Source organism: Anser cygnoides, chromosome Z (assembly GCF_040182565.1).
Source record: "Anser cygnoides isolate HZ-2024a breed goose chromosome Z, Taihu_goose_T2T_genome, whole genome shotgun sequence".
Lineage (NCBI taxonomy): Eukaryota > Metazoa > Chordata > Aves > Anseriformes > Anatidae > Anser > Anser cygnoides.
This window is the reverse complement of record NC_089912.1, coordinates 42,268,351-42,292,816: the sequence shown is the minus strand read 5'-3', so window position 1 is coordinate 42,292,816 and position 24,466 is coordinate 42,268,351. Positions and strand designations below refer to the sequence as shown.

The 24,466-nt window shown below is 40.7% G+C and overlaps 1 protein-coding gene and 2 long non-coding RNA genes across 6 annotated transcripts; 1 reads left to right on the top strand and 2 right to left on the bottom strand.

Annotated features, from left to right (window-relative positions):
* Nucleotides 1-2,580: 2,580 nt before the first annotated feature.
* On the top strand, nucleotides 2,581-7,033 carry LOC136789056 (uncharacterized). The gene is made up of 3 exons (XR_010827808.1): nucleotides 2,581-2,868; nucleotides 3,803-3,927; nucleotides 6,212-7,033. It is a non-coding gene; the product is annotated as an uncharacterized lncRNA (long non-coding RNA).
* A 101-nt stretch (nucleotides 7,034-7,134) lies between these two features.
* On the bottom strand, nucleotides 7,135-11,974 carry LOC106045362 (uncharacterized). 4 transcript variants are annotated; one of them, XR_010827802.1, is made up of 4 exons: nucleotides 11,837-11,974; nucleotides 10,847-10,936; nucleotides 8,892-9,417; nucleotides 7,135-7,436 (listed from the first exon to the last, which is right to left on the bottom strand). It is a non-coding gene; the product is annotated as an uncharacterized lncRNA (long non-coding RNA). The 4 variants fall into 4 exon arrangements; XR_010827803.1 differs by lacking the exon at nucleotides 11,837-11,974 and adding an exon at nucleotides 11,301-11,689 and having other exon boundaries at nucleotides 10,847-10,933; XR_010827804.1 differs by lacking the exon at nucleotides 11,837-11,974 and adding an exon at nucleotides 11,045-11,294.
* Nucleotides 11,975-16,960: 4,986 nt separating this feature from the next.
* ISCA1 (iron-sulfur cluster assembly 1) lies at nucleotides 16,961-22,697 on the bottom strand. Its single transcript, XM_066988437.1, has 4 exons — nucleotides 22,528-22,697; nucleotides 21,490-21,543; nucleotides 19,523-19,628; nucleotides 16,961-17,251 (listed from the first exon to the last, which is right to left on the bottom strand). Exons 1-4 carry the CDS (start codon nucleotides 22,606-22,608, stop codon nucleotides 17,103-17,105), a joined length of 390 nt encoding a protein of 129 aa, XP_066844538.1. The 5' UTR covers nucleotides 22,609-22,697; the 3' UTR covers nucleotides 16,961-17,102.
* Between the last annotated feature and the right edge of the window lie 1,769 nt (nucleotides 22,698-24,466).

Below are 24,466 nucleotides of genomic sequence, written 5' to 3'. Positions count from 1 at the left end.
TCTCTCTAATCACCTGCCAGCCACAGCATTTTGCTCTGACAGTGCACTTTGGTACAGTGGTCTGAGCTCTAGATAAAGTGCAGGGTGACTTACACCTCGTTACACAAATTCTGCACTGCCTTGTTCATAGCACATGTACTGCACAGGGAGGAGAGAGAAGCAATGGTAGCAATCATGAGGGAACAGCTATGTGTACTTTGGAAATGCAGGTGGAACACAGGATCATCTAGCAAGGGAGTCTATAAATGCCAGAGTACTAGCAAGCCAAAAAAAAAAAAAAAAGTCTATTAAATATACAGAGGTTCAAATCACAAGTTTCACATGCTGTTATTTGTTTATGTGAAGGTAATACGTTGTTTTCTGGGATTAGTGCCTGTGAGACACAAGCGCCTGTGTGTGAACCTGATTTGTCATCTCACGGTTAAAACAGGGGACTTACTAGTGATTCAGTTTGGAGACAAGGCAAAACAATTCCACTAGGGTTGCTAGATAGCTGTCCACACTTGTGGTGAGGCTGCTGCCACCATCATCTCACTGGCTACATGCGTCAAATCTCCTTTTGCCATCAGCAGTTCAAAGATGGTGCGTACAGGACGCCACTGAAACTGAGTGAATGGTGTTGCTACGCTCCCAGCACAGCAGCAGGAACAGGGACTTGTCACCCTTGGAATGTGTCACATCAACAGCTTTCCCAGCTTCTGTTCTGTAAAAACGTGGGTGCCGCCGCGGAGACTGAAGGTCCAGCTTAAACACAACCTTTGCAATAATCTGTTACTTCTGCAAGCTTGCAAAAATTGGTGCTGCACAACAGGCACATTTTCAAAAAATCAAAATCAAAAATAAATCCGTTGGTTTTGCATGCATCCCTGCTGTTTGAAAGGATAAAAATAATTAGCAAATAAAAACGCAGTGTATGGTGATCACTGCCAGATGGTACCAACCACAGAGTACGGGTATCTGTTGAATTTTCCCAGTTACACTGGATTTCTTGTGATCACTAACACATTTTTACTGTGTGCTTATATATGTGAAAGGGCTGAACTCTAAAAATATTACAAAAATTGTCAACAAATGCTCAAACTCTCCTACACCAAAAACACCAATGAGAAACACTCTCCAAGGTCACTGCTCCTGTTGGCAGAACACACCCTTTATGTTCCTTCTGGCAAACAGGTGATATGAAATTAGGATGTCTGCAAAAAACAGCAGTATGGTTGACAGTACTATTTGATTAACGAGCTGCTTCATTGTCAGATTTGATTCTCAGTCTGAAGTCCAACAGCCTGTGGTGTTTTCTAAACTCTTTGCCTGATAGTTTCTGCGTAAAGATTGGAAAAGTGGATAGTGCACATTCCAGGAACATTTTTGAGCAACATACTCTATCTTAATATCAGCTGCTCACTCAAACAATAGTGAGCGGCTGTTATTAAGCCAATATTAACAATGCCTAGGCTGTTCTAGGCACTGATGGAAATCTGTCCTGTCCCACTGAAAAATGCATACACAGATCCTAATCAAATATTGTCGTTTCTTCTACTTTCGAAGGTTTCCAAAAGTGAGTGAGAGTATAAAGGATAGCGCATCAGGCCTTCTGGGAGCTTCCACTGTAAAAATTGTTGTTATTTTGTTTCCAGAGCTTCACCGCTTATGAGCTGAGATGTTGACAGGAAAGAATAGATTTTGAAGAGTTCACAATATATCTGCCAGCTCTGCACAAGGATGGACATGCTGCTTGGCTTGCCAAGTGACCTGTGCTTGCAAAACACTGATACATACACTGATACAACATCAGAACCATAGGACACTGTTTCGGATGGCTTTGCTTTCAAAATATGTATAAACAACAGTTCTGGTTTCTGTACCCGGAGGTAAATTGTTGTAAGTTGTCTGTCTCTAACTTCTTCTTGGTCCCTGATGCATTCCTGGGTCTCGTCTCTACCTCTTCCCTTGATACTGTAGTGGCAGCTGGTAGATCTGTGGTGGAAATATGTATGACAAGATCCCATCAGAATGCCCACATGCTCTGTCTGCATTGCTCTGTTGTTTCCTGGACAGTGATCATAGTAGCGAAAGTAGGGGAGACCAAGACTTTATAATAAATGACACCTTGCTCCTGCTTCTACCATCTCCTTTGTCATTACAGAAATTAAGGCACCTGTGTTCTTCTCTTTAACTGTTGCTACAGTTTCCCTTGAGAAGAAATATTTTTTTTGATATTATATTCCACCTTTCCTCTAAAACATTAAATTATTTTAATAGGGCCATGGATAAACAGAGAGGCAGTGGTAGAAAAATTAATGCTTGCAGTGCTAATCCTATCATTGAATTCGTATAGGAAACAGGAGGCAAAAGACTGTTCGTAGCAGCAGCAATGAGGATATGATGCATGGCACAGAGATGTGATCCTGTCGCCGTATCTTAGAAAAGGAAGCAGACATGCAGTTGAAACACAGTGATGGGTAGGGGCTCTGCTTTCTTTTGCCTGCCGATGGCATGCTAAGGCTAACTCCTGAAATCAATTCATACTCCTCTGCACAGCTGTGGACTGCCTTAGGTCTGATGATAAACTGCATGCAAGTACCTTTCGTGAGCTGGTTCCCCAACAGCACAGAAAAGCACACGTGGCCCAGAATAGTCTTGGAGCTCATCAGATCTGTATGTCGTCTGCTGCAACACCCTGAACAGCAATTTGTGGCCACCCCTTGTAGAAATGCAGTCAAAGCTGGCCCCAATCCAACATTCATAGGCTTTTATAGACGCAAAGGCTCTAAAAATAATGCATTTGAAATAATACACTCAAGACCAGAATGTGACAGCGCTCTGGAGCACAGCTCAGCACAGACTGTCTCGCTCAGTGCCTGAGGATCGGTAAGTGGGGACTAACTGCATTGATCATTTCTCTTCCCTGATCATATGAACATAATATCTAAGAGTCTGAGATCAGCTGCCAGCACAAACAATTACAGACCTGAGGACCATTTCCCAAGCGACTGCTGCCAGCAGACTTGTACCCGCCCCACAATACTCCAGGACATGGGAGAATGCAAACCTGTTCTCGCTTTTCTTACAATGTTTGCTCAGCAGCGTTCCAAGTCTGCAGACCTACTGTTGGCCATGATCTGTGTGCCACCCACCCCACTAATATTACTCTCCCACCACACACAGTAGGAACTTTCAAAATCTTTTAACAACCTGAGCAGACAAACAAAAAACTTTAAAGAAAACAAGGGTTTCCTTCCTAGACCTGTAACACTTTCCTATGTTTCCTTTTCGGGAAAGAAGGAGGATCCAGGGACATCTTTAATTGTCTCCATTCAGATTTGACCCCATCCCAACCCCAATACAGAAGGCAATCATGTGAAGCAATTGCAAGAAGAGCCGAGCAGCTTTTCTTTTGGGACTCTGTTTGTATCTGCTATGATTTGTGCTACATCCCCAACTCTTGCCATGCCTCAGGCCCCAGCACTTTTTTCAAAATCTGGCAGCCTCTTAATCTACAGTTCTCCCAGAAAGCACAGACAGGGCCTTACATCTGCACTGCACAAGATTTACAGCTGTGAAGTGTGACAATTGGTTACACGTACTCCCATTCATGCTGCTCTGGCTGTGCACAGGGCCCTTTACAATCAAGGGAAGCAAAATATACATAACTGCTTTGGGACAATGCATGTTTTACAGGGCATAATAAAAGAGACTAAAGGCAAGAGCTCTCGAATACTATTTCTAGCTGTGACACTTTGTCTGTGTGCCCTTGGGAGAGCAAACTCTGTATTTAAGCTCCCGGCATGTTTATTCCTTACAGAGACTACATGCTTTTTAGCTGGTGAGGTCAGCAGTTGTCCAGTGTGTTTATGTGAACCATGCATATAACACGGAAGAAATGTGAAGCTCTAATATCATATAAAACAAAAGGAATACATTATCAAGGTAAAATGAAAAAGATAAGAGTATTGCTTATACTTTGGGGGGGGGGGGGGGCAGGGGGGGAGGGGTGTAAGTATCATAAATAAATAACAGCCTAAGTAGACTTCCTTGACATTATGAAATTTTTGTTTTGTAGCAGGCAAGCTGTTTTTCCTGCAACTTACAGACAGGGATCCATTATGACAGTGCTATAACTGAAGCACAAACATTACAAGTACTATTTCCTTTTGTTTTATAGGCACATATGATAAGATCTACACAGGCTTTGTGTTACAAGTTGAAATCCATAAGCAGCAGTCTCACAACCAGTAGCCCTTGTTCTTGTTGGGGGGGGGGGGGGGTTCAACTTACCAGATGCCTGCTGGAAATACAACACAGCAGAGAGGAAACAGTCTAGGATGTTTTGGGGGCGTGTGGAAGATAACTTCCTGACACAGCTGCTGAGTGAGCCAGCTAGGGAAGGCATCCTGCTGGACCTTTTTCTTGTGAACTGTGAAAGGCTCATGGGAGATGTGAAGGCTGGAGGCTGTCTTGGCCACAGTGATCATGAATTAATAGTTTTCAATTCCTGGAAGAGTAAGGAGGGGGTGTTAGCAGAACTGTCACCCTGTACTTCCAGAGGGCAGGCTTCGGCCTGTTCAGGAGACTGGTTGGTGGAATCCCTTGGGATGCAGTCCTGAAGGGCAAAGGAGTCCGGAAAAGCTGGACACTCTTCAAGAAGGAAATCATAAAAGAGCAGGAGCAGGCTGTCCCCATGGGCTGAAAGATGAGCTGGTGCGGAGGAAGACCAGCCTGTTTGAAGAGAGAGCTGCGCTAGAGCTCAGGAAGAAAAAGGGTTTGTGACCTTTGTAGTATGGGTGGGGTGGGGTAGGGGACAGACAGACTCAGAAGGGCTACAAAGATCTCATGAGGCTATGCAGGGAGAAAATTAGAAGGGTCAAAGCCCCACTGGAGCTCAGCCTGGCTGCCACTATTAAAGACAATAAAAAATGCTTTTTTAAGTACATAAACAAGAAAAGGAGGACTAAAAAGAATCTCCATCCTTTACTGTATGGAGGGGGGAAACATAGTGACAAGAGATGAGGAAAATGCTGAGGTACTTAATGCCTTACTTGCTTCAGTCTTTATTCAGACCTTATTGCTCTACACAACTACCTCAAAGGAGGTTGGGGTGGGGGGAAGGATGTCTCTTATCCCAAACAACAAGTGAAAGAACATGAGGAAATGACCTCAAGATACGCTAGTGAGGTTTAGGTTGGGTATTAGGAAAGGTTTCTTCACGGCAAGGGTTGTGAAGCATTGGAACAGGCTGTCCACGAAAGTAGTTGAGTCACCATCCCCGGAGATACTCAAAAGAAGTGTAGATGTGCTCAGACATTGTTTTGTGGTAGACTTGGCAGCACTAGGTTAACAGTTGGACTAGATGATTCCACTCCGGTAATATGAAGTGGTCTAAATAGAAATAAACTTCAGATTTTGAGTGTATTACTCAGGAATCAGAGGTATAGCATCCATTTTATCATTCTGTTGATCATTTTGGGAGGGAACAACATGTCTGCAGTGTGACACCACCATCAGGCTTGTGATGCAAGAGCTAAGACACGGTCTTAGTTTTGGCCAGGGTTAAAACATAGCCTTCTTCTTAAAGGAATAATTTCTTTAGCAAATTTCTATTCTCCTCCTTCAGCTAGCACCCTTTTGCACACCGTTTTTTAGAAGCAGTGCTTTGTCCCAGCAGTACATGTCTGGGGAGTAAAGCTGTGCATCCTTCTAAACTAAAATTCAGAAGCAGGGACAGCCTTTACCAGAAAATAGCCGGGAAACTTGTTGAATAGTTATCTTTCATATGTCAGAAGAAATCCATTTCACGGTTTGTAGTCCTAATCCAAAGTTCACCGAAGCCTGTGGGTTTTCATTAACTTTGACAGGTTTCAGATCAGATCTTCAGAAAAAGAGACACAAAGTAGTGCACCACCACCTAGATACCAGCCTCTGGGTGGGGGTACAATAAAAGCTGTGCAAAGTAGAACCCAGTTGAGGTTTTCACTCAGCTCTTTCCCACAACCCTTAAGCATCTGAGGAAAATAATTTACAGCTTTAGAATAAATCCTTAGCCAGCTTTCACCCAGTGGGCTTTTCATGAGAATGACTAGAGGTGGGTAGCTAAGGCAACTTCAGCCCTCTTTCTTTAAGTATCTTCATAAACACCATCTGGTGTATGAGGACTGCACATGCTTAGTATCTCACCAATGAAGAAATATCTGCCTTAATCTTCTGTGTTTCATAGTCACATGCATCTCCAGGGAATAACTTGCTCGCATGATGAAGACAAAAAAAGAGTGCAGTTCGGCAGCTCCCATCGGTGGAGGCCTCTAAGCAGCACGAAGACAACAACTGTGGCTGCTCTGGACACCAGGAAAGAGAGGAGTCCTCCTGGAGAGGCAACACAACTGGACTAACTGATTAGCAGTGCCAACCAGGCAAGCAAAAGGTCTTGCAGACACTTGGACACTGGATTGTGGGTCTGGCAGAGTGATCCCCTTTGTAATTAGGATGGAGAGAATCCTATCATAAAACAGGAGAGCCTGATGTGTCAAAGGAAAATGGGAGAAGGGGGAGGAATACATATGGGAAATTCACTCCTGAAGCAAAGCAAACTGAAAGAGAGGCTGTCCCCTGGGCATCTGCATGCAAAGATCGATTCATGACTAACAAGAAGAGAGAGAAAAAGGGTGATTAAAAAAGAACTAAGGCATTGTTTGAAGAGAAGGTAGAAAAAAATGGAGAAATAGAGAAGTGACAAATAAGAAGAAAAAAAAAAGGGGGGGGGGGATGTATAAAAGGCAGAAAGATGAGGAAAGGAAGGACAGACTTGTCCTAGAACATGCCTACTTCCAAAACAACATCTGATTTGGGGGTATCTTGGGTAGCAGTTAACTGAGCCAGACTCCCTAGACTGAGAACTACATTTAACAGAAAAAGAGATAACATTTGTTATACAAACAGCAACTTATATTCCTGGAGAGATGGAGAAATATGTGAACTTTGTCTGAAGGCTTATGTTTCCCTTCAGCTGCTCCACACTGAGAAGCCAAAAAATCTCCGGGAGTCATTTTATTATGCTGTGTTTGGATACTGTGAGGAAGTCATGCTCCAGGCTCAAATTCAAGCCACTACTATAGTCAGAAGAATAATTAAAATAACGATAGCTTTTTAATTGCCTAAGGTACTTGCAGCTTTATTTCCTTTTCTGGTGAACTGCAGTCATTTCCACTTAAATTCAAAGCGTAGAACAGGATACGCAGGATAAACTGAGAAAATTATTGAATCCTTAAAAATCAAAGGGAGGATGTAGTCTGTCTTCTCAGGTTTTTCCTCTAATATTGTGAAAGTTCTGTAATTTGCTTCTCTCCAAAATATTTGGAAAGGCTCCTTCCTCTTCGCCATGCCTTTATACAATTTCCACTGCAGTCCCCTCAGATTATGGAAGATCACATATGGTATTTCTGACACTGGCAATAAGGTATGTATTATGTTACTATATATGTAACAACAACCTTTCCTCTCAAATAATTAGAAATACACCGTAACAAGGCAGAACACTGACCTCTGTATGCTATAATCTAAACTAAAGTTCAGGACCCAGATCTGCAGTGAGGTATACACACCGATAAATGCCTATATTGTTTGTTATTGTTGTTGTTTTGAAATCAAAACAAAATGAAACACATAAAGCTAGTACTGCTTCCATTTGGATGTGTGGAGAGATTCTTCCTGATTACCACGTCAGGAGGAAAAATACTTCACATATCCTCACTGCTTGGCACTCATGTCACCCCAGTCACATTCACTAGGCCAAAAAATGACTAGATGTCAACACTTAGCAGCTGCACGCTCTCACAGATGTGAGTTGCTGACAAATCAGGGAAGACATATGGGTACTGATGCCACCTATGTTGCACCTGTTATTTGAAGTAAAAAAACAGATCTCAATTCACCTAGTTTTATCCTGTTTCCATATTAAAATGTCCTTGGCCATCTAGGCATATTTTTTTCACTGTTGGCCTATGAGGGACCTTGGCTGATAAGCATGAGAACCAGTTTAAACTAGCAGCTTGAACACTTGTCTGCTTCTTGAGGTCTGCAAAGAAAAAGTGGATGCTATGGCAGTCCTCAGGTCCAGTGTGTGTGGGGGTAGGAATATGGACAATGTTGCTTTGGCACAGATTTTGCACTCTGCTGCTTGAGTGGTAGCAAAAAGATACTCTGGTGTGGTGGACTCTCCAGGCAGAATGGTCACAGCGTCTGCAAGTTGTTAGGTGTAGCAGATCCATAAAAAAGCCTGGTAATATGCTTCAGAGCAGATGTACAGTTAAAATAATAGTAATAATGATAATAATAATAAATCGTTCAAGAGCTATTGAAGCTGTTGATTAGGAGAATCTACTGCTTTGTTTAAATGTGAAAATTGTTTACATGAACCCAACTCTCACAAAAATCCAAGCCAAGATTCCCACTGAATTCAATGTCAGGAGCAACTAAAAAGCTTGTAAGGATTAACTGCCTCTGTGTACAACACTGACAGAATTCTCAAAAGTGCACAAGGGCCTCAACTGGAGAGAATTCCCAAAAGCCTGTCATGATTTTGTAGAACTTTTTAATATTTGTTATAGACTTGTCTGGAAAAATAAAAGTTTGGTGTAAATAAATACTGCAGACTGCTTGCCTGCTTTTGCTTTGACAAACATTCTTTCCATGTCCCATATATTCACGCTTCCATTATTTGGAAATCAGTTCAGAATTTAATACCTGAGTTCGAATATTCAGGAGGTCTATCTCAGAATTCAGTCTCAGTTATTTTCCTTTTTATTTTTACTTTTTTTTTTTTTTTCCCCTGTTGTTTCTAGCTAATCCCATTTGTGCTATTTGGAGCCACACATAAATAAATATCAGTAGAGACTACTCACCTTCAGAACTGTGTAATTTTGAAATGGCAGAAGTCTCAAATGCTGGCTGGAGCTTTTTCTCTTTCCTGAAATATTGTATCTTGCATAATATCTCCCCGCTGAAACATTTGTCTTGGATCAAAGAAACTGGCATTGGAAGGCAACTTTTGATCAGAAACACGTAAGGTAAAATAAGTTTTTGCAGTGGGCCACAAACATCATATTTTTTGTGTCCTCCAGCAACAGATATTTTTGGCTTTGATTTAAGCAGCTGTTTGACATCTTCAGATATAAAACTGCCTGGGATTGTCATTTCTGTTCTTGGTGAGTCAGCATTTTTCTTTACAAAATCTATTTGTGAATAAATGCTACTAACAAAATCACGACAAAGAAAACTGCATTTGTTATGTGCTGCAGCATCCCAGTTATTAGATCTTACAGCTGACTGTATGGTATGAAAGAGAGAGATGTGCCTTTGTTCCAAAAGCCATCGGTACTTTTCCTGCTCATTTTTAATATTTCTGAGGGATAACAACAATTCTGACACCTGAAAAAAAAAAAAAAGGATTTTTTTCTCATTAATGGCTATGAAGATAAATTCTGTGGATGACTAAGAAGTTTTATTTTGTTAATATTTTGTTATTACTTTCATTCTTTAAAAGAATATACGTTTTGATAAAAATCATGGTTTGGTAGACATTAATCTTCATACCATGCAAACAGATCATGCTTGCCACAAAAATCTTGCATAACAAACATAAGATAAAACAGTATTCAAGGGCTAGAGATGAAGATAAAAGCAAAATGATGATGTAAGATATAATGAGCTGTGTTCCCAATACTCCACAATGATGACAGTTCCCTTTGGATTGATTTATATCAATATGTATAGATGTTTCTTTTATAATGTTTATAACAGACTGTAGATGACAACAGCTCCATGAAAACTCATCTCTAATTTTTCTACTTCATGCCTTGATTAACAAAATTGTCCAAAACTACTTTTAAAATGTCGTTTGACCTGAAAAATGCATTTCACTACACAGGCTATGTGTATAAAACAGATCACTAAAAGTGAGAAAATGAATGTAGAGAAGCTGTAACATTTTGTATCCCTCTACTTAGCCTATGTCCCACACTCAGTGCCAGCGAATCTCTTACCAGGAAGCTACTAAGATGATGCACCAAATCAGGAAAAGAATGTGCTGTTTATTTGCTGTCATATACTATTATGTACTGGATCCAAATATTATGCATTAAAAGTTATTTTATTTTACTGAAAACTCATAGAAACTGACAATTTCTGTGCAGATGTAGTTAGCATTGCTTAGAATAAAAACTACTTCAGACAGAATGCCTGCTGTTGAGATTACAATGTCCTTCCGTTTTATTCAAATAGCACTCAACGTTTACAGAAGAAATCAAGTGAGCTGCTTCCATTAAGATAACTGAGTATTAAGGGACACATAATCTAAAAGACAAAGTGGAATCTGATATCTGGCACTTACTGATGTTCTGATATATATAGAACAACGAGAAACAAACAAAATGATCTTGTTGATTTACTGCATGAACATAAGACAAATATATATTTTCAGAATAGGAGCAAATGATAGTAATTGAAATACTATGCTTATAAATACTGAACTTGAAATGATAAACTGCTACAAATTCTGGTACCAATTCTTTTTTCTGCTACAAAAATTAAATGCAAATATATTTGTGACTCTTAAAAAAGTTCCTCTGTATTTTCTTGCTAGGCATCTTTCCATTAAAGCCTGGCATATCTCCTCACTCTGACAGTTCCACTATACATACCAAAGAGCATTTTGAACAAATACTAATTTGGTACTGTAGAGGTACCTAGGCAATTGTTTTTGGAAAAACAAAACAAAACAAACCCCACCAACACTGAAGATATAAGGAAGTAGACACAGAAAGCCTACAAATGGGTTTTATACTGTTACAGTTCTTACTTTACAACCAAAAGAGAAAGACTGTTTCTTCTGCTCTGGATCTTCTGGCACTATATCATTCCCAGTTTGATCCATTGTGGCCTCACTCTGCTGAAAAAAATGAAAGACGTTTTAATTAAAATACGTGAAAATGATAGGTTTAAAAGGGGAAAAGTTTAATAGGAAAAATACAAATGCCCAAAAAGGACTCAATTCCACATTTCTCAGCATCCTGTGAATTAACAGTGGTATTTCTGTATTATGCATCTGTACTGGGTCTGGCTGGGATGTTAACTTTCCCTGCAGCAGCCCATACAGCGCTGGGCGCTGCACTTGCAGCTAGGACAGCACTGGTATCACCCCAGTGTTGTGTCTGCTGCTGAGCAGTGCTGGCACAGCATCAGGACTGCTCCCCAGAGCCAGCAGGCTGGGGGTGGGCAAGAGGGGAGGAAGGGACATCACCAGGGCAGCTGACCTGAACCAGCCAAAGGGATATTGCGTGCCACGTGATGTCACACTCAGCAATAACGGGTGGGAAAGGAAAAGGCGGAGGGGGCGGTGGAAGCTCTCATTATGAAGACATCTGTTCACCCAAACAACCGCTATGCATATTGAGGCCCTGCGTGCCAGGACATGGCCAAACATTGCTTATTGATGGGAATTAGAGAGTAAATTTTTTTTCCTCTCTCTCTTTCTCTGTGCTTATTCATGACATTGCCTTTTTTTCTTTTTTTTTTTTTTTCTCTTCCTTTTCCCTTTAATTAAATTATCCTTAACTCAACCCGTAAGCTTTTTTCTTTGCAGCACACTTTTTTCTCCCCCCTCTTCTAAGGGAGGGGAGTGAGAGAGCGGAGAGCGGTTGTGGTAGAGTTCAGCTGCCCAGCAGGGTACAGCCACCACAGCATCACAGTACTTTGCCCACCAGTGTATAAAACCCTCTCTAAAATGGCAGGATTTCTCCATTTCCTTGCGAGATGATTGCCAGTGCCAAAACACCCGAGGGGGCCTCACCCTTTGGCCTGCTGGGGATCCACCATGGAGGCCACAGCTTGGCCTCCCTTGGCCCTCAGAGAGGCTCAGAGCAGGGAGCGCCAGGGAGTGCTGAGGCACTGCCGGGGGCGGGGGGAGAAGATGGCGGCTGGGGGAAGATGGCGGCTGGGGGAAGATGGCGGCTGGGGGAAGATGGACGCTACCAGTGGGGCCTTGACCTGCTGGTGGTGTTTAATTTTTATTTGGCTAAATTTTACTAAATATTTTACCTGGGGTGAAAAAATTCTCTTTCCTGCCTGCTTTCACTCTCCTCCCACCTCCTGCCCCAAAGGCCGCTTTGGGGAGTGAGAAGTGCCGTGAGCTGTGGCAGGCTTTCTTCAGGCAGCAGGTGACTATGCAGGCAGGTTTCTTGAGCTAGCAGGGCCGGAGGTGTCAGCAGACAGAAAAAAAGCCACTGCCTTTGCAATGCACCAAAACATTCTCTGTTCAAAACTCAGCTCGGGCAGATTCCCACCGGAGTACTATTTTCCAGGAAATATTTTTCAAATTAATAATGAACCAAGGGTTCTGTTTTTAGAATTGCGTGCATGCAAAACCTCTTTATTGAGGCACATGGGCCTAATTATAACACGAGGCTGTTCTAACCAGCTTTGCGACAGCCCTGGCTGCACTGATTTCATTAAGACAAAGGATGGCACATACACAGATTAAATGTGAATAGCTTTCTTTGTAAGGACCCAAACCTGGAATTCATGACAGTTGTTCCGAGTCCAGCATAACTGCTCCACAGTTCTGTTACGGGCAATGCCTGTAAGATGAGAACGGTGAAGATCCTTGTTAAATGTCTAACAGCCTTTGGATTTGTGGATTGCATGAGCATTCTGAAATTCTAAGTTAATTGTAGAAAACAGATTCTTCATGAAAAGAATATTGTGGGAGGCAACTGACAATAACCTTGCGGCAAGTAGTTGAGGCTTCCTAGGACATAGGCATGTGATCTCTAGCTCATCTTAATAGGGTAGTTTAAGTAACATACACTCACTATAGCTATCACTGCACTATGGTTTTTCCGTATTTCAGCAAAAGAAAATAGGTTCCTCTCTTAAAGCATTGAAATGCACAATGCAACATGTTAACATAAACTCAGCTTCACTAGCTTAGATTCAAGCACTTGTTTCACTAATCTGCTTGAATCTTAGTTCATAGCTTGAATAGTAAAGGCAGAAATTCAGAAGATATATCTCAGGGAGAAGCAGTATGATTTCTAAACAAAGCTTCCAAACATCAGATTTACATTATCACTATTTACACCCAAGTACTGGATTTTCTATTTATTTATTTATTTTTGTGGAGGGTGGAATATTCGTTAGATATTCACTAGAGAACCAATTTTTACTATACACTTAAACCAAATCTAATTTGCAAACAGGAGGATCACACACTGTAAATTTCTTGTGAAAATGGAGGTTGACAGGAGGGACTATTTCCCATTCCCTACTACCTGTGTTCTTCGTAACATCCCACCACATTAATCTTGCCTTTTCTCCTTATTTGAATACTTGCTTGTATTTAAGCTTCTGATGTGAAACAAGCGCAAAGAAGGAAAGAGTGTAATTAACAGCAAAACAATCTAATTTAAATACAGTTTTGCTACCCCATACAACTATTTAGCATTGAATCAGAAGGAATACTGTGCTTAGGAATGAAAGGTCTGCGTGAATGACTCACCATGAACAAATTACAGACTATGGATGAAAAAGGAAGTGGCTGGCTGGAAATCTCTGTGAAATGAATTCTACTATTCCATTTCAAGTTTCAGAGGCTCTCTCATTTCACTAGCCAGTTAAGGGGAACTTATTCCCGCTATCTAGATTTAGTTTCAGTAAGCTATGGAAGGAATTCTTCACTAAAATGTAGTAAAATCACTATGCAGTCAGTAAAAACCCAGATGAGTACGGTGTAGGGGATGAGAGCATTCATTTGCAGTAATTCAGAGTTAGATACAACATAAATGAAGTACATTATCACACTACTAGTAAGCGGAACAGTGAAAAATCCAATGTTTTAATAGCAAAAGCTGGCAAGCAAGCTACGCTTTGCACTTTGTTACTCTTCCCATCAGGAGGTCTTACAGTGATGTGGCATTCTGCATTTCTGTAGCCATCTGCCATCCTTCAGAAAGAGGCAGAAAGCACAGAACAGAATAAAAGGGCAAACAACACAACAGTTTCGAACAGTATAAGCAAGAGCACTCTGGTATTCATGAAATAAAACAGGAAACAGAACGTGAGAATCAAGGCAGAGGCGGTTCTCATTTTGAAATGAGTGGACTGTAAGCTTGCTGCCATCCTGTGGCAGCAGGTATGCGTTCCCACGAACTAGGAATCTGGGTTGAGTTCATGGAAAAGCTAGACAGGCCTCGTCTAGGAAAGCGGGTTCCACAGTTTGAGGATCTTGTGGAGCTCTGCTACCAGTTAAGATGCACACAGGTTAAGAAATGACCCACTGAAAGGGGCTGTAAGAGATGAGGGCAAAGAGCTAGCTTCAAGTCAGCAGACAGACTTCCCTTACTGTATCTCTCTTTAAGAAACATGACAGCTACTTAAAAAATTACAATTCAAATGCTGCTCAAACGCAAATGCATGTGGAACTGTGCTAAATATTTGCATTTTAGCTTTCCTTGTCAAAGCAGCATATTTTGCAAGTGGTAATAAAAATAGAGCAGGACAAACTGCTTGCTGTATGGCCAGTCAATACAGACAAAGAGCATGTATCAGTAATCTCTAGCATTTTCTCCAAAATTTGGTAGTATTTCTAAGAGTTATTAATTCAGGTAACAGTAGCATTGTATCTAGTTTTTAAAGGCACACAAACATAATTCCCTTCCACCCCCTCTGCCCCATCCTCCTTTGTTACTCTTAACAGAATTTCAAGATCAGAATCTTTCATGTTTACGAACAGGCAGTATTTATTGTTATAACTGAGAACTCTACATACAGTATTGCACAAAATTATAATGTATCAACTGACAAAACCATGTTCCTATATAACTGTTAATAGCACTTTACAGAAGCTTACTTTAACACACTGTGCGTTAAGTGTCAGTAAATTGATCATTCTCAGAGGATTATTTCATGGGTGTATGGAAGTGCAAACTCTCATTCAAGGCATATACACAAAACACATGAAAAGGATTGCTGTGAGCACCACAGGTCCAAAAAAAATATTTAACTACTAACAAAAAAAAAACCCCTCCCTCCCAAAACAAAACAAATGCACACTGAAACAAGCTGAGTAAATAACAGCATTCTTAGGAAACACCAGTGCTACTACATTCATAGTCTTATCCCCTAGCAAGAAGCATAGAAATGTAATCTGAAGAGATGCCCTTAACTCAGAGTTTTAGACATACTAATTCAGCTGTATCACATTAACTGGATTTTTGTTTGGCAAGACCAAAGGACAAACAGCACTATAAATTCAGCTAACCAGTGTACTACCAGTTATTCCTGAATTACTGTATAAAATAAAGTAACTGTGTACAATAGTTGACCACTGCAGGGAAAAGTGTTTTTGCATCAAAAGGTGATACAGTATACAACTAAAATTCAAGTACTTAATATTAACTATAGCTGTGGAAATCCTGGCCTTCTTTTCTTACGCAGTACATCTTGAGAATTTTTCATTTTTATTTTTCTCTGTACAACTTTTCTCAAACTGGATCTACCCAGCTGCAATCCCACAACTTCAGCACATTGCTGCTGTAAAGTTGTTCACAGGCACATGGTATGACTCTAAGAGCCTTACTCCTCTTGTCCTCTGCTTCCGATTTCCAGCCTTTTGACTAACTGCTCAGGTCAGTTTCCCAGGCAGACAAGTTACCATCTCTCTTCTACGCAACTAAGTAGCTCAGCTGCACAGTGTCCTCTTTGGACAATCAGGGAAATTAGAGATACATTAGAATGGAACAGTACTTTTTTTCCTACCACCTTTGGGAAGGTCTGGAGAAACATTTACACTTCTGCCTGAGCTCCAGTAGAAGAAGTACTGAAGACAATCAGCTTGAAAAACACTGTCTTAAAAAAGGAATAATCTGATTAAAAGAAAGTACATTAATCCCAAAGAAAAAATAGCATCCTGTAAGTATAATTGTTTTAATTACTGACTAGATTATTTTTAAACAATTATTAAATACAAGTTTTTTGTTTTTAAATCACAAACATTTCCTGTTAGTAAATTGACCTCAACATGGGAATTAAATAGAAGTTACCGTAAAGTTTTGTAAGGGAAGAATCCTAGTACCTACACAGTCATTACAGAGAATTCAAATTCTAACAAGATTAGTAGCACACATGTCTACAAAAAGAAAAAAGTACTTTTTTTTTTTCCTCTCAAGAAACCCCATGCATATAGCTTTGGTGCACAGACAGCATATGAGAGCATATACATGTTCCGTGACCACTGGAAATCTGAATTCTGAGCAGTGTTATCAACTTTGCAATTTAAGTCAAGAAGGATGAGGACAAACAGCAGAAATGTGAGAAACAAGACCTGCTTTACTCCTGCTTTAGCACTCCATTGCCTGAACGTGTTTCAAGTTGTTGAAACACAAACAACATAAGCTCTGCCTTCAACAAGGCAAGGAGCAGGATTAAAATTGGATTAGCATATTTTGAAGTATTTCTACAAACAGTGCTCTAACAGCCTACTACATTAATACATTAACTTCTTTTCGGACTTCCTTGGATTTACAGGAAAATAGGATACCAGAAAACCTACACATAAAAAACATGAAACCATCAGAAATCTAAGAACATAAAGTAAGCATCTACATAATCCGTGAACTTTGAAGCTGAAGACCATAGATCGGTGTATATAAACAAACACCTATAAATGTTGGTTTTCGTTATCTCCTTCCCCCCCAAATCAAATCAGAATATATTTCTGATAATTGCATGGGTTTTGGATGGGGAATTGTGAGTACACTGGACAAAGAAAATGGCAAAGGAAAGGAACAGTGAGGTTTATTTCCTTGGCATGTGAGAGTACAGAGATGTTGCTATAGCACTTACTGTTCTTACCTTTTGGATCCCAACTCATCACAAAAACAGCATGACTATACCAGTGCTGGAATATAACACACAATTTAGAATTTCAACATGCTTTATTTTCCTTAATGGCATCCACACTTGACACAGCTTAAGAACCTGAAGAAAATTCATTTGCTTCTGAAAGAAAAACAGCAAGTGTTTCGTGGTGTTCAAAGTCAAAAAATTAGTCCTAAGTTTCAGATGTTAAAGCTTTCTCCACAGCCACATGTTCCTTTGATGTTTGGGTTATTGAAGACAAATTCACTGGACAGTTTGTCTTCTACATAGTCCATTTCAGTTCCTAGAAGCGTCAGCTGTGCTTTCTTCTCAATAAACACTCTAACCCCTTGAAGACAAAGAAAAAACATTTACATACAGCAAAATCATTCATCACTTACCTTGAAATTCTGTTTCAACTAGAATAGAACTGGATAAACTTTCTGTTTCAACCTTGATAAAAATGGAAGCAAAATTTCAAGACTATCATTAAAACATGTTTTCCCTTGACCAACTTGAAACACTTTGATTTTATTTTTTACCCTACTATAACACTCTAATAACAGCCTAGCACTGTTATTTGTATGTATATGTGAATGCATACATTTTTTTGTTTGGAATTAGAAACACAATAACCAGGGAAATAAGTTGTAGAATTTGGGAACGAATATCAGCTTTGATACTTCTCATGCATTATAGTTGTTAACCCATTTCCTACCATTCTTACAAGTCTGACAACATCTGACCAACAAGAGGTCAAAAAAAGTTCTTCTCTCACATGGGAATGTCCTTTGTTCTACCAAAATTATTAGGTCTACATGAACTATTAGCAGTATTGAATCCTATACCAAGCCAAATGTGTGGCCTTTCAAAGATATAGTAACTTTTAAGGACTAAGAATTAGTAGTTCATCTTAGGAATCAGAAAGGGATCACTTTTCTAAAGCACGCAAAGTATCAGCCTGCAAAGATACTGAACTTTAAATCTCCAAGTCCAATACAAAGACATGAGTGAATTGCCTTAGCTATCTACAGACTAGGGAATAACAAAAAGAAAAATTTAAAGTTGCATCAGTAAACAGCAACAAGAACTGGTTAAGTTATACGAGAGATTGATGGAAAGCCGTTCTATCACGGTCAAAATACAAAACATATTGCTAACAACACAAGCCTGGGGGCAACTGAGTTGAATTTGCCCCAAATACATTTTCGGGGAGGGCTATATCTAATGAAAGAGTTTATGGACTTGATCCATGAAGCAGCCACTTGCTACCTAAATGCCAGAAAATTTGGGCTGGTATCCAAAGCCACCAGCTCACAGAGTATAGAGCTATATAAAAGTCAAAGCCTTCAGTGGAAGTCTGCCTCCAATGGATAAAAGTCTAGCCAAAGAAAACTGCACAGACACATCCAAAATGCTGTTTGGCTTTGGAGTTGCAGGTCTCTGTCTTGACTCAGGGAAACTGCTTTTACCCTCCTCAAGATTGAAATCAGGAAATACATTCTGAAAAATGCGTTTTCATCCCTATAAAGTCAGAGCAGCTCTCTAAGTCAAGCAGAAGACGTAATACCAGAAGCAAGCTAAGTTTGAAATCAAGAGGCATTTGCAGAACTGTGTGGCACTCTCAATCTCATGCGTTCCAGTTCAAACTAATCATTTGCTGAAGCCCCGACTACTTCTTTTTTTTAAAATAATAAAATGTATGGGTTGGTCATAGATATTTCCAAGACAGCTGGAAGAATGGGCTCTGCCTAGCAGCATACCTTTTAAAAGAAAGTAACTGTGATACTGCATTCTTATTCTAATCTCCTACTTCTCTGTTAGATTAAACGTAATTATCCCAAATGCAAATACAAGAGAGTTCAATAAAGCTTAAAAACAAAACAAAGCAAAAACTCCGAACACAAAATAAATATTTTAGGAACTTTTATAAAAGGAGAATTATTATGCTTCTGTAAAAAAATAAAAAAATTAAAAAAATCCATATTTGACGGGAAGACCAAAAAGAAATTCTTATAAACATGGAAAAAATTAATGGAAGTTTCAGTACTTTAGCAACAGACCTGTGATGGGACACACAATGAAATTATCAGGAATCAAGCTTAAACACCAGCATATGAAAAAAAATTAAAAAATGCTTAATTCAAATTGTAGAAGTGTTGTTACAAAACATTTCAAAGATCAAAAGCATAAACAGGTTAAAAACAAATTACCTATCAATGAAGCATAAGACTAATCAGAGAAAATAGCTGCTAAATCTTTTTGCAAATAAAATCTTTATTTTGCCAAGCCTTGCTTTAGGCATGCTGATAAAGAATCCCTTTATACACTCATGGTTCTGTATTTTCTCTAAATATCTGCAGTCAGCCACCTCCAAAGACGTGAGTGACAGGCTATATGACTTACGCAGTAGTCTCTGAACCAGAGACTGCAAAGCTGCAGATTTTAACGGTAACTTCAACACAGAAAACAATGCAACAGTAATCCCAGCATCGGAAAGCTAGAACCTCTTGCTGTAACTTGCTACTTCAAGGAATTTCTAACCTGTCCCTTCAAATCTGTAATTAGGTTCTTCTCCCCCATCACCACACAAGTTTGCTGTACTGCATCAGAAACTCACCATCTTGAACTACTTCTTCATCAGAGTCTCCTTTAGACTTTGTATATTCTAATGTGTAAGAGAGTCCATTGCATCCTCTTGTACGAACACCTACTTTCACACCTACCTGAAAAAAACACAACCCAGAAACATAGAAAAAAGTCATTCTTAAGCCTGTTCTGCAGTACCGAGATAAAACATAGAACACAAAATGCTGATATCTGTCCTCCATTACCCCAAAGGCAGTGCTAAACCAGAAGTGCGTTAGTATTATAGACTAAGAGGTAACACTTTTTCCCTTTTACAAAATTGACTACTAAGGTAAGGATAAGTATCAGATGATTACAACTGTGGACCAAGCTCTAAATCATTTTTAAAAAAAGTCTTGAAGTACAATAGAAGTAACAATAAACTATTGCCTCTCCTGTAGGTGCCTCCTCTCATAAAGACGGTGAAATTTTAAACATGTTTTTGTGACTTCAAGTTAAAGATTATTCAGATGCTAATTCAGGCACTATTTTAAGATTATTTACAGTAATTTATTTATGAAGCTGTGAGGCCAGGCCAAGGGCAGTGGCTAGATTTTTACATTCCTCCTCTAATGACCATCAGAAAACTTTTACTTCAATACAAAGTTCTGAAAGAAATTACTTTAATTTCTTCATTACCCCTACTGCCATTCACCTGTAAAGCTCGATCCCTTCCTTACACCAAACACGTCCATTTGTTTCATGCTTTAATCCTTGTTGAAAGCCAACACAGATGGTATATTTGTAACCACTGACAGCTATCCAACACAGCCTTCTATGTCTGACCAAAAGGGTATCTGTGCAGGTAAAAAACTAAGGTAAGGTGGCACGGAACCAGAAAACTACATGTGCACAAGAATCTTTCAAAAGTGGCTGTTCCATTTTCAGCACACAACCGCTTCATAATTAAATTGGAAAAATATGCCGTCTATCCACATATTCAATGTTATGACAAAAATGGATCAAAACATTATCACTCGCCACCAAGCGGGATTTCAGACAAACAGTGTATGATCTGTCCAGACTAAACAGCTCTCTCTGCAGGAGCTACTAGATAAAAATATGCTGGAAAACAGGAACACCATCTGTAACAAGGAGGTGACTGACCAGCTAAGCTGTGGGCTTTGGGCTTCCTCATGATGGTTTAAAGTGTTAGAACAAAGAGTCTAGATAGGTGCAGATGTACAGGAAGCAAGAGAAACAATGGGCCTTGTACCAAAGTTGGAAAAGAAATATACTTCTTAAAATAGTACTTGCTGTGAAGCAGAAAACCTAACGCTTGTTTTTGTAACGGTTAGAAAGCATAACTGTGTTTTTTTCCTATGAAGAAAAAGATGGTGATTATTTATACATAAAGACTCTCTCTCTCTAAAATATATGAATATATATACATATTATATATATATTCACACAAATATAATATTTATAATATAATATATTACGACATAAATCATACATATACACAATATATGTTTAAATATAAATAATATATAAAAATACGTATATATTTTTTATATACACATATATATAAAGAAAAATGCATTTTATGTCAAATTTCTCAAGAATTGTATGTTTTCCAACAGGTATTAATCTAGCTTTGTAATTATTTACTTCACAGTGAGAATTCCTACAAAAACTAATTGGTAACATCCTAATATTAACAGCTGAAGATCTCTGGTTCTACCAGAAGTCATGACTATGCCACATTAGAAAATTTAATTAAAAAATAGCTTAAAAATACTTTGAAGCTTAATCTTTTTCTTCACTTTTATCTATCTCAAAAGTAACTGTACAATGAAATGTCATTATAGTTATTTCCTGCATTTTATAAAAAAAAAGACACTGAATAAACAAGCTTACACATTCCCCTCCAAACAAAAGACACCAACATCTCTAAATTCCTTAGCACATTCCTTAATACCTCAGCACTATCTATCGGGTGGCCTTGTTTACACTTACATGCTCAGGTTTATCTTTAAGAAGTTGTTTTATCTTCTGCACGGCTGATGGGGTCTGAAAAAGAAAAATATGCACATCAATTTGAAATGCTCCTTTTTATTTGTAGTGAACGCCTGCACATACTAAGAAGCATGTAACATACTTACACGTATTGTAAAGTTTTCTGACTTTGTGTGCAACCTAATTTTGTCTCACGTTTTAGCTTCTTTTTCTATCTGAGACGTCCACCTTCGGCACCAGCCATCTGTCAGTACTGACTAGCCTATGGGAGCGTGAGATACACTTATGGGAGTGTAGTGATAGGACAAGGGCAATGGCTTCAAACTAAAGGACAGGAGGTTTAGACTAGATATTGGGAGGAAACTCATTACCATGAGGGCGGTGAGGCCCTGGCACAGGCTGCCTGGAGAAGCTGTGGATGCCCCATCCCTGGAGGTGCTCAAGGCCAGGCTGGATGGGGCTTTGGGCAGCCTGGTCTGGTGGGAGGTGTCCCTGCCCATGGCAGGGGGGTGGGACTAGGGGATCATTAAGGTCCCTTCCAACCCAAACCACCCTGTGCTCTACTTGCACCTGATGCCTGATCCCAAGACGTTTACCCCCCGTAAGGCTGCTGAGCCTACCCCACGCAGCGCACAGCGCCTGTTTACTTTCTTCCCCACGCACGCTGCCAGCCAACAGGCACCTCAACAACTTCACCCCGTGACAGCAGCTTGCTGCCCCAAGGTCACTGCTACAACTCACTACGTTAACTCTGCTCGCCCGGAACTTTTACCCAACGCACATTACAGACAAGGATGAACTACGCACAGAAAATTTACGGACCTCTTCCTTCCCCCCCCCCCACCCCCAACCCCTCCAACGCCCGCCGTGCCCGCAGCGGGCCGATCCCAGCCCCCCTTCCCCCCAACCCCCCCCCCCCCCCCCCCCCCCCCCCCCCCCCCATGGCCGTTAACGGCTCGCCCCCCCGGCCGTTAACGGCTGGCCCCCCGCCGCTCCCGCCCCGTACCCCCGCCCCGCCGGCTGCCGCCGGGCACTGACCAGCGTGAGGGCGGCGCGCGTGGCCTGCAGCTTCCTCTTGCTGACGGCGCGCACCGTGGCCCGCACCACCGACGAGGCCATGGCCCCCCCGCGCTGCCCTCGGCCATGGGCACCGCCGACGTCACGCCGTGACGGGGCCGCCGCGCCGCGCCCTGACGGCGGCCGCCCCCATTGGCCGAGGGGCTGTGATGGGCGCGGGGAGGACCCGCCCCTCCGGCGGCGCCCCGCCCTCCGCGGCCGTGCTGCGCCACCGGGGCCTCGCTGAGGCGGTGGGCGGGTGCTGGCGGCGATAGGCGGCGATAGGCGGCGATAGGCGGCGATAGGCGGCGCCCGGCACTCCCATCCCCCCGCCGGGGAGGAGCGCAGTAGCAGGGAGGGCGGCGGCTGAGCGGCTCTTGGTGGAGGCGCAGGGCAGCGTTTCGCGATAGCTCCCGGGCGCTCCGCCAGCCCCGGCAGAGCGGGGACGACACAGCCGTGGCTTTCGGTGCCGTGACGGCTGCCGGCTTCTCGCCTCCGGGACAGCCCTGCGTACCGTCACTGTGCAAAGCCCAGACACAGGCACCGTGCCCCACCGTGCCTCGTCACCACATCTCCTTCAGGCACCTGGCGCTCCGACCGCCAGCTTCAGAAGTTTTAAATGGCTTTAAAATACTTATTTTTTTAAGTGTATTTATTTATTATTTCATACATGATTGTACCTGTTCTCTCCAACACTAGAACTAAGGCACAGCACTTCTACCTCAACTACGAAAGCAGATACCAAGTCCATAAAATTGCATTTTCTTTAGCTACACAAAACTCGGGCACACATCCTCACCTAAAACACACCCACCTGTGGGCGCGGGGGCTCATATTAGTCCATTATTAGGACTTATATTATTATTATTATCATTATTAGTCCAAAGCTTCAGTCAGCAAGACGAGTGCTTCCAAGCTGTAAAGTCGTGTACAAATGCACACCCACCATTACCATCCACCATGCGGGCATAAATTGCTTCGCCTTCTTGTATTTCCCCAGGGAGCTTCCAATCACCATTGAGCAGAAAGGTGACTGAAGTATCTCAGCGTATAAAACTGAGCATAGGCTAGAAAAACAGCCTTTTGTTAAGGTGTTTTTTATCATCAGTACAATGCCAAAAGAAGATAAAGGTAAAATCGGTATTAAAATCTAAGTAGTTCAAGCAAACAATAAGAAATATTATTGATAACTTCATTACGATAGGAAAAAGTATATTCTTCACTAGCAAGGCCATTTTTGATGCAGTTTCTGCAGGTCTTATAAGACTGTGATTGGTTTAAAAAAGGAAGTATTGTGTACTAAAGATGTTTAAATAAAATATTAAATGAATGACAAACCTGTTTTAAATACATCTATAAAGCAACTCTCACAAGAACAACTGGATTGGAAAAGCTGGCTCTGTAGTCTGAACACTTTCTTTTAAAAGGAACTATGAATTAAGGTAGGTATCTAGATAACTATTAAACTAAGATTAAATTGCTGATTTAAGGAAGACAGTTAGCTCTGCTGTATACCTGAGAGAGAACTTCTTCTTTCATCTTTATTCAGCACTTATAACTAAGTAATCATAGCACAAGACATTTTCCAACTGTGGAAACAAGAATGTCAAGAGCACAACAGCACTTTGAAACAAAAAAATCACAGCAAACAGCACAGTGGACAGTGTTCATTGTGTAGTCTTTAGGGAGACTGAATATAACAGAGGTACTGAACATACAAGTGGTAAAGAAGAAATCTTCTAAACTATTAGTTTATTAATATTTATTACATTCTATATTAGTATTCAGCTGTAAACTAATAGTTCAGTTTATTACTATGAGTTTTGATGCTGTTTTTTTTTTTTTTTAGAAGCTTTTTATTGATGCAGTGCATCTCTTTTTTTTTTTTCTATATATGTGAAAAGTCACTCTCTTGAGAATA

Excerpts from the sequence above, each read along its gene's own strand:
- ISCA1 (XM_066988437.1), bottom strand. The coding sequence starts at position 22,608 with ATGGCCTCGTCGGTGGTGCGGGCCACGGTGCGCGCCGTCAGCAAGAGG. Across the intron at positions 21,544-22,527 it reads CGCGCGCCGCCCTCACGCTG|ACCCCATCAGCCGTGCAGAA; the intron begins GTCAGTGCCCGG and ends TTTCTTTTTCAG. Across the intron at positions 19,629-21,489 it reads TTAAAGATAAACCTGAGCAT|GTAGGTGTGAAAGTAGGTGT; the intron begins GTAAGTGTAAAC and ends TGTTTTTTTCAG.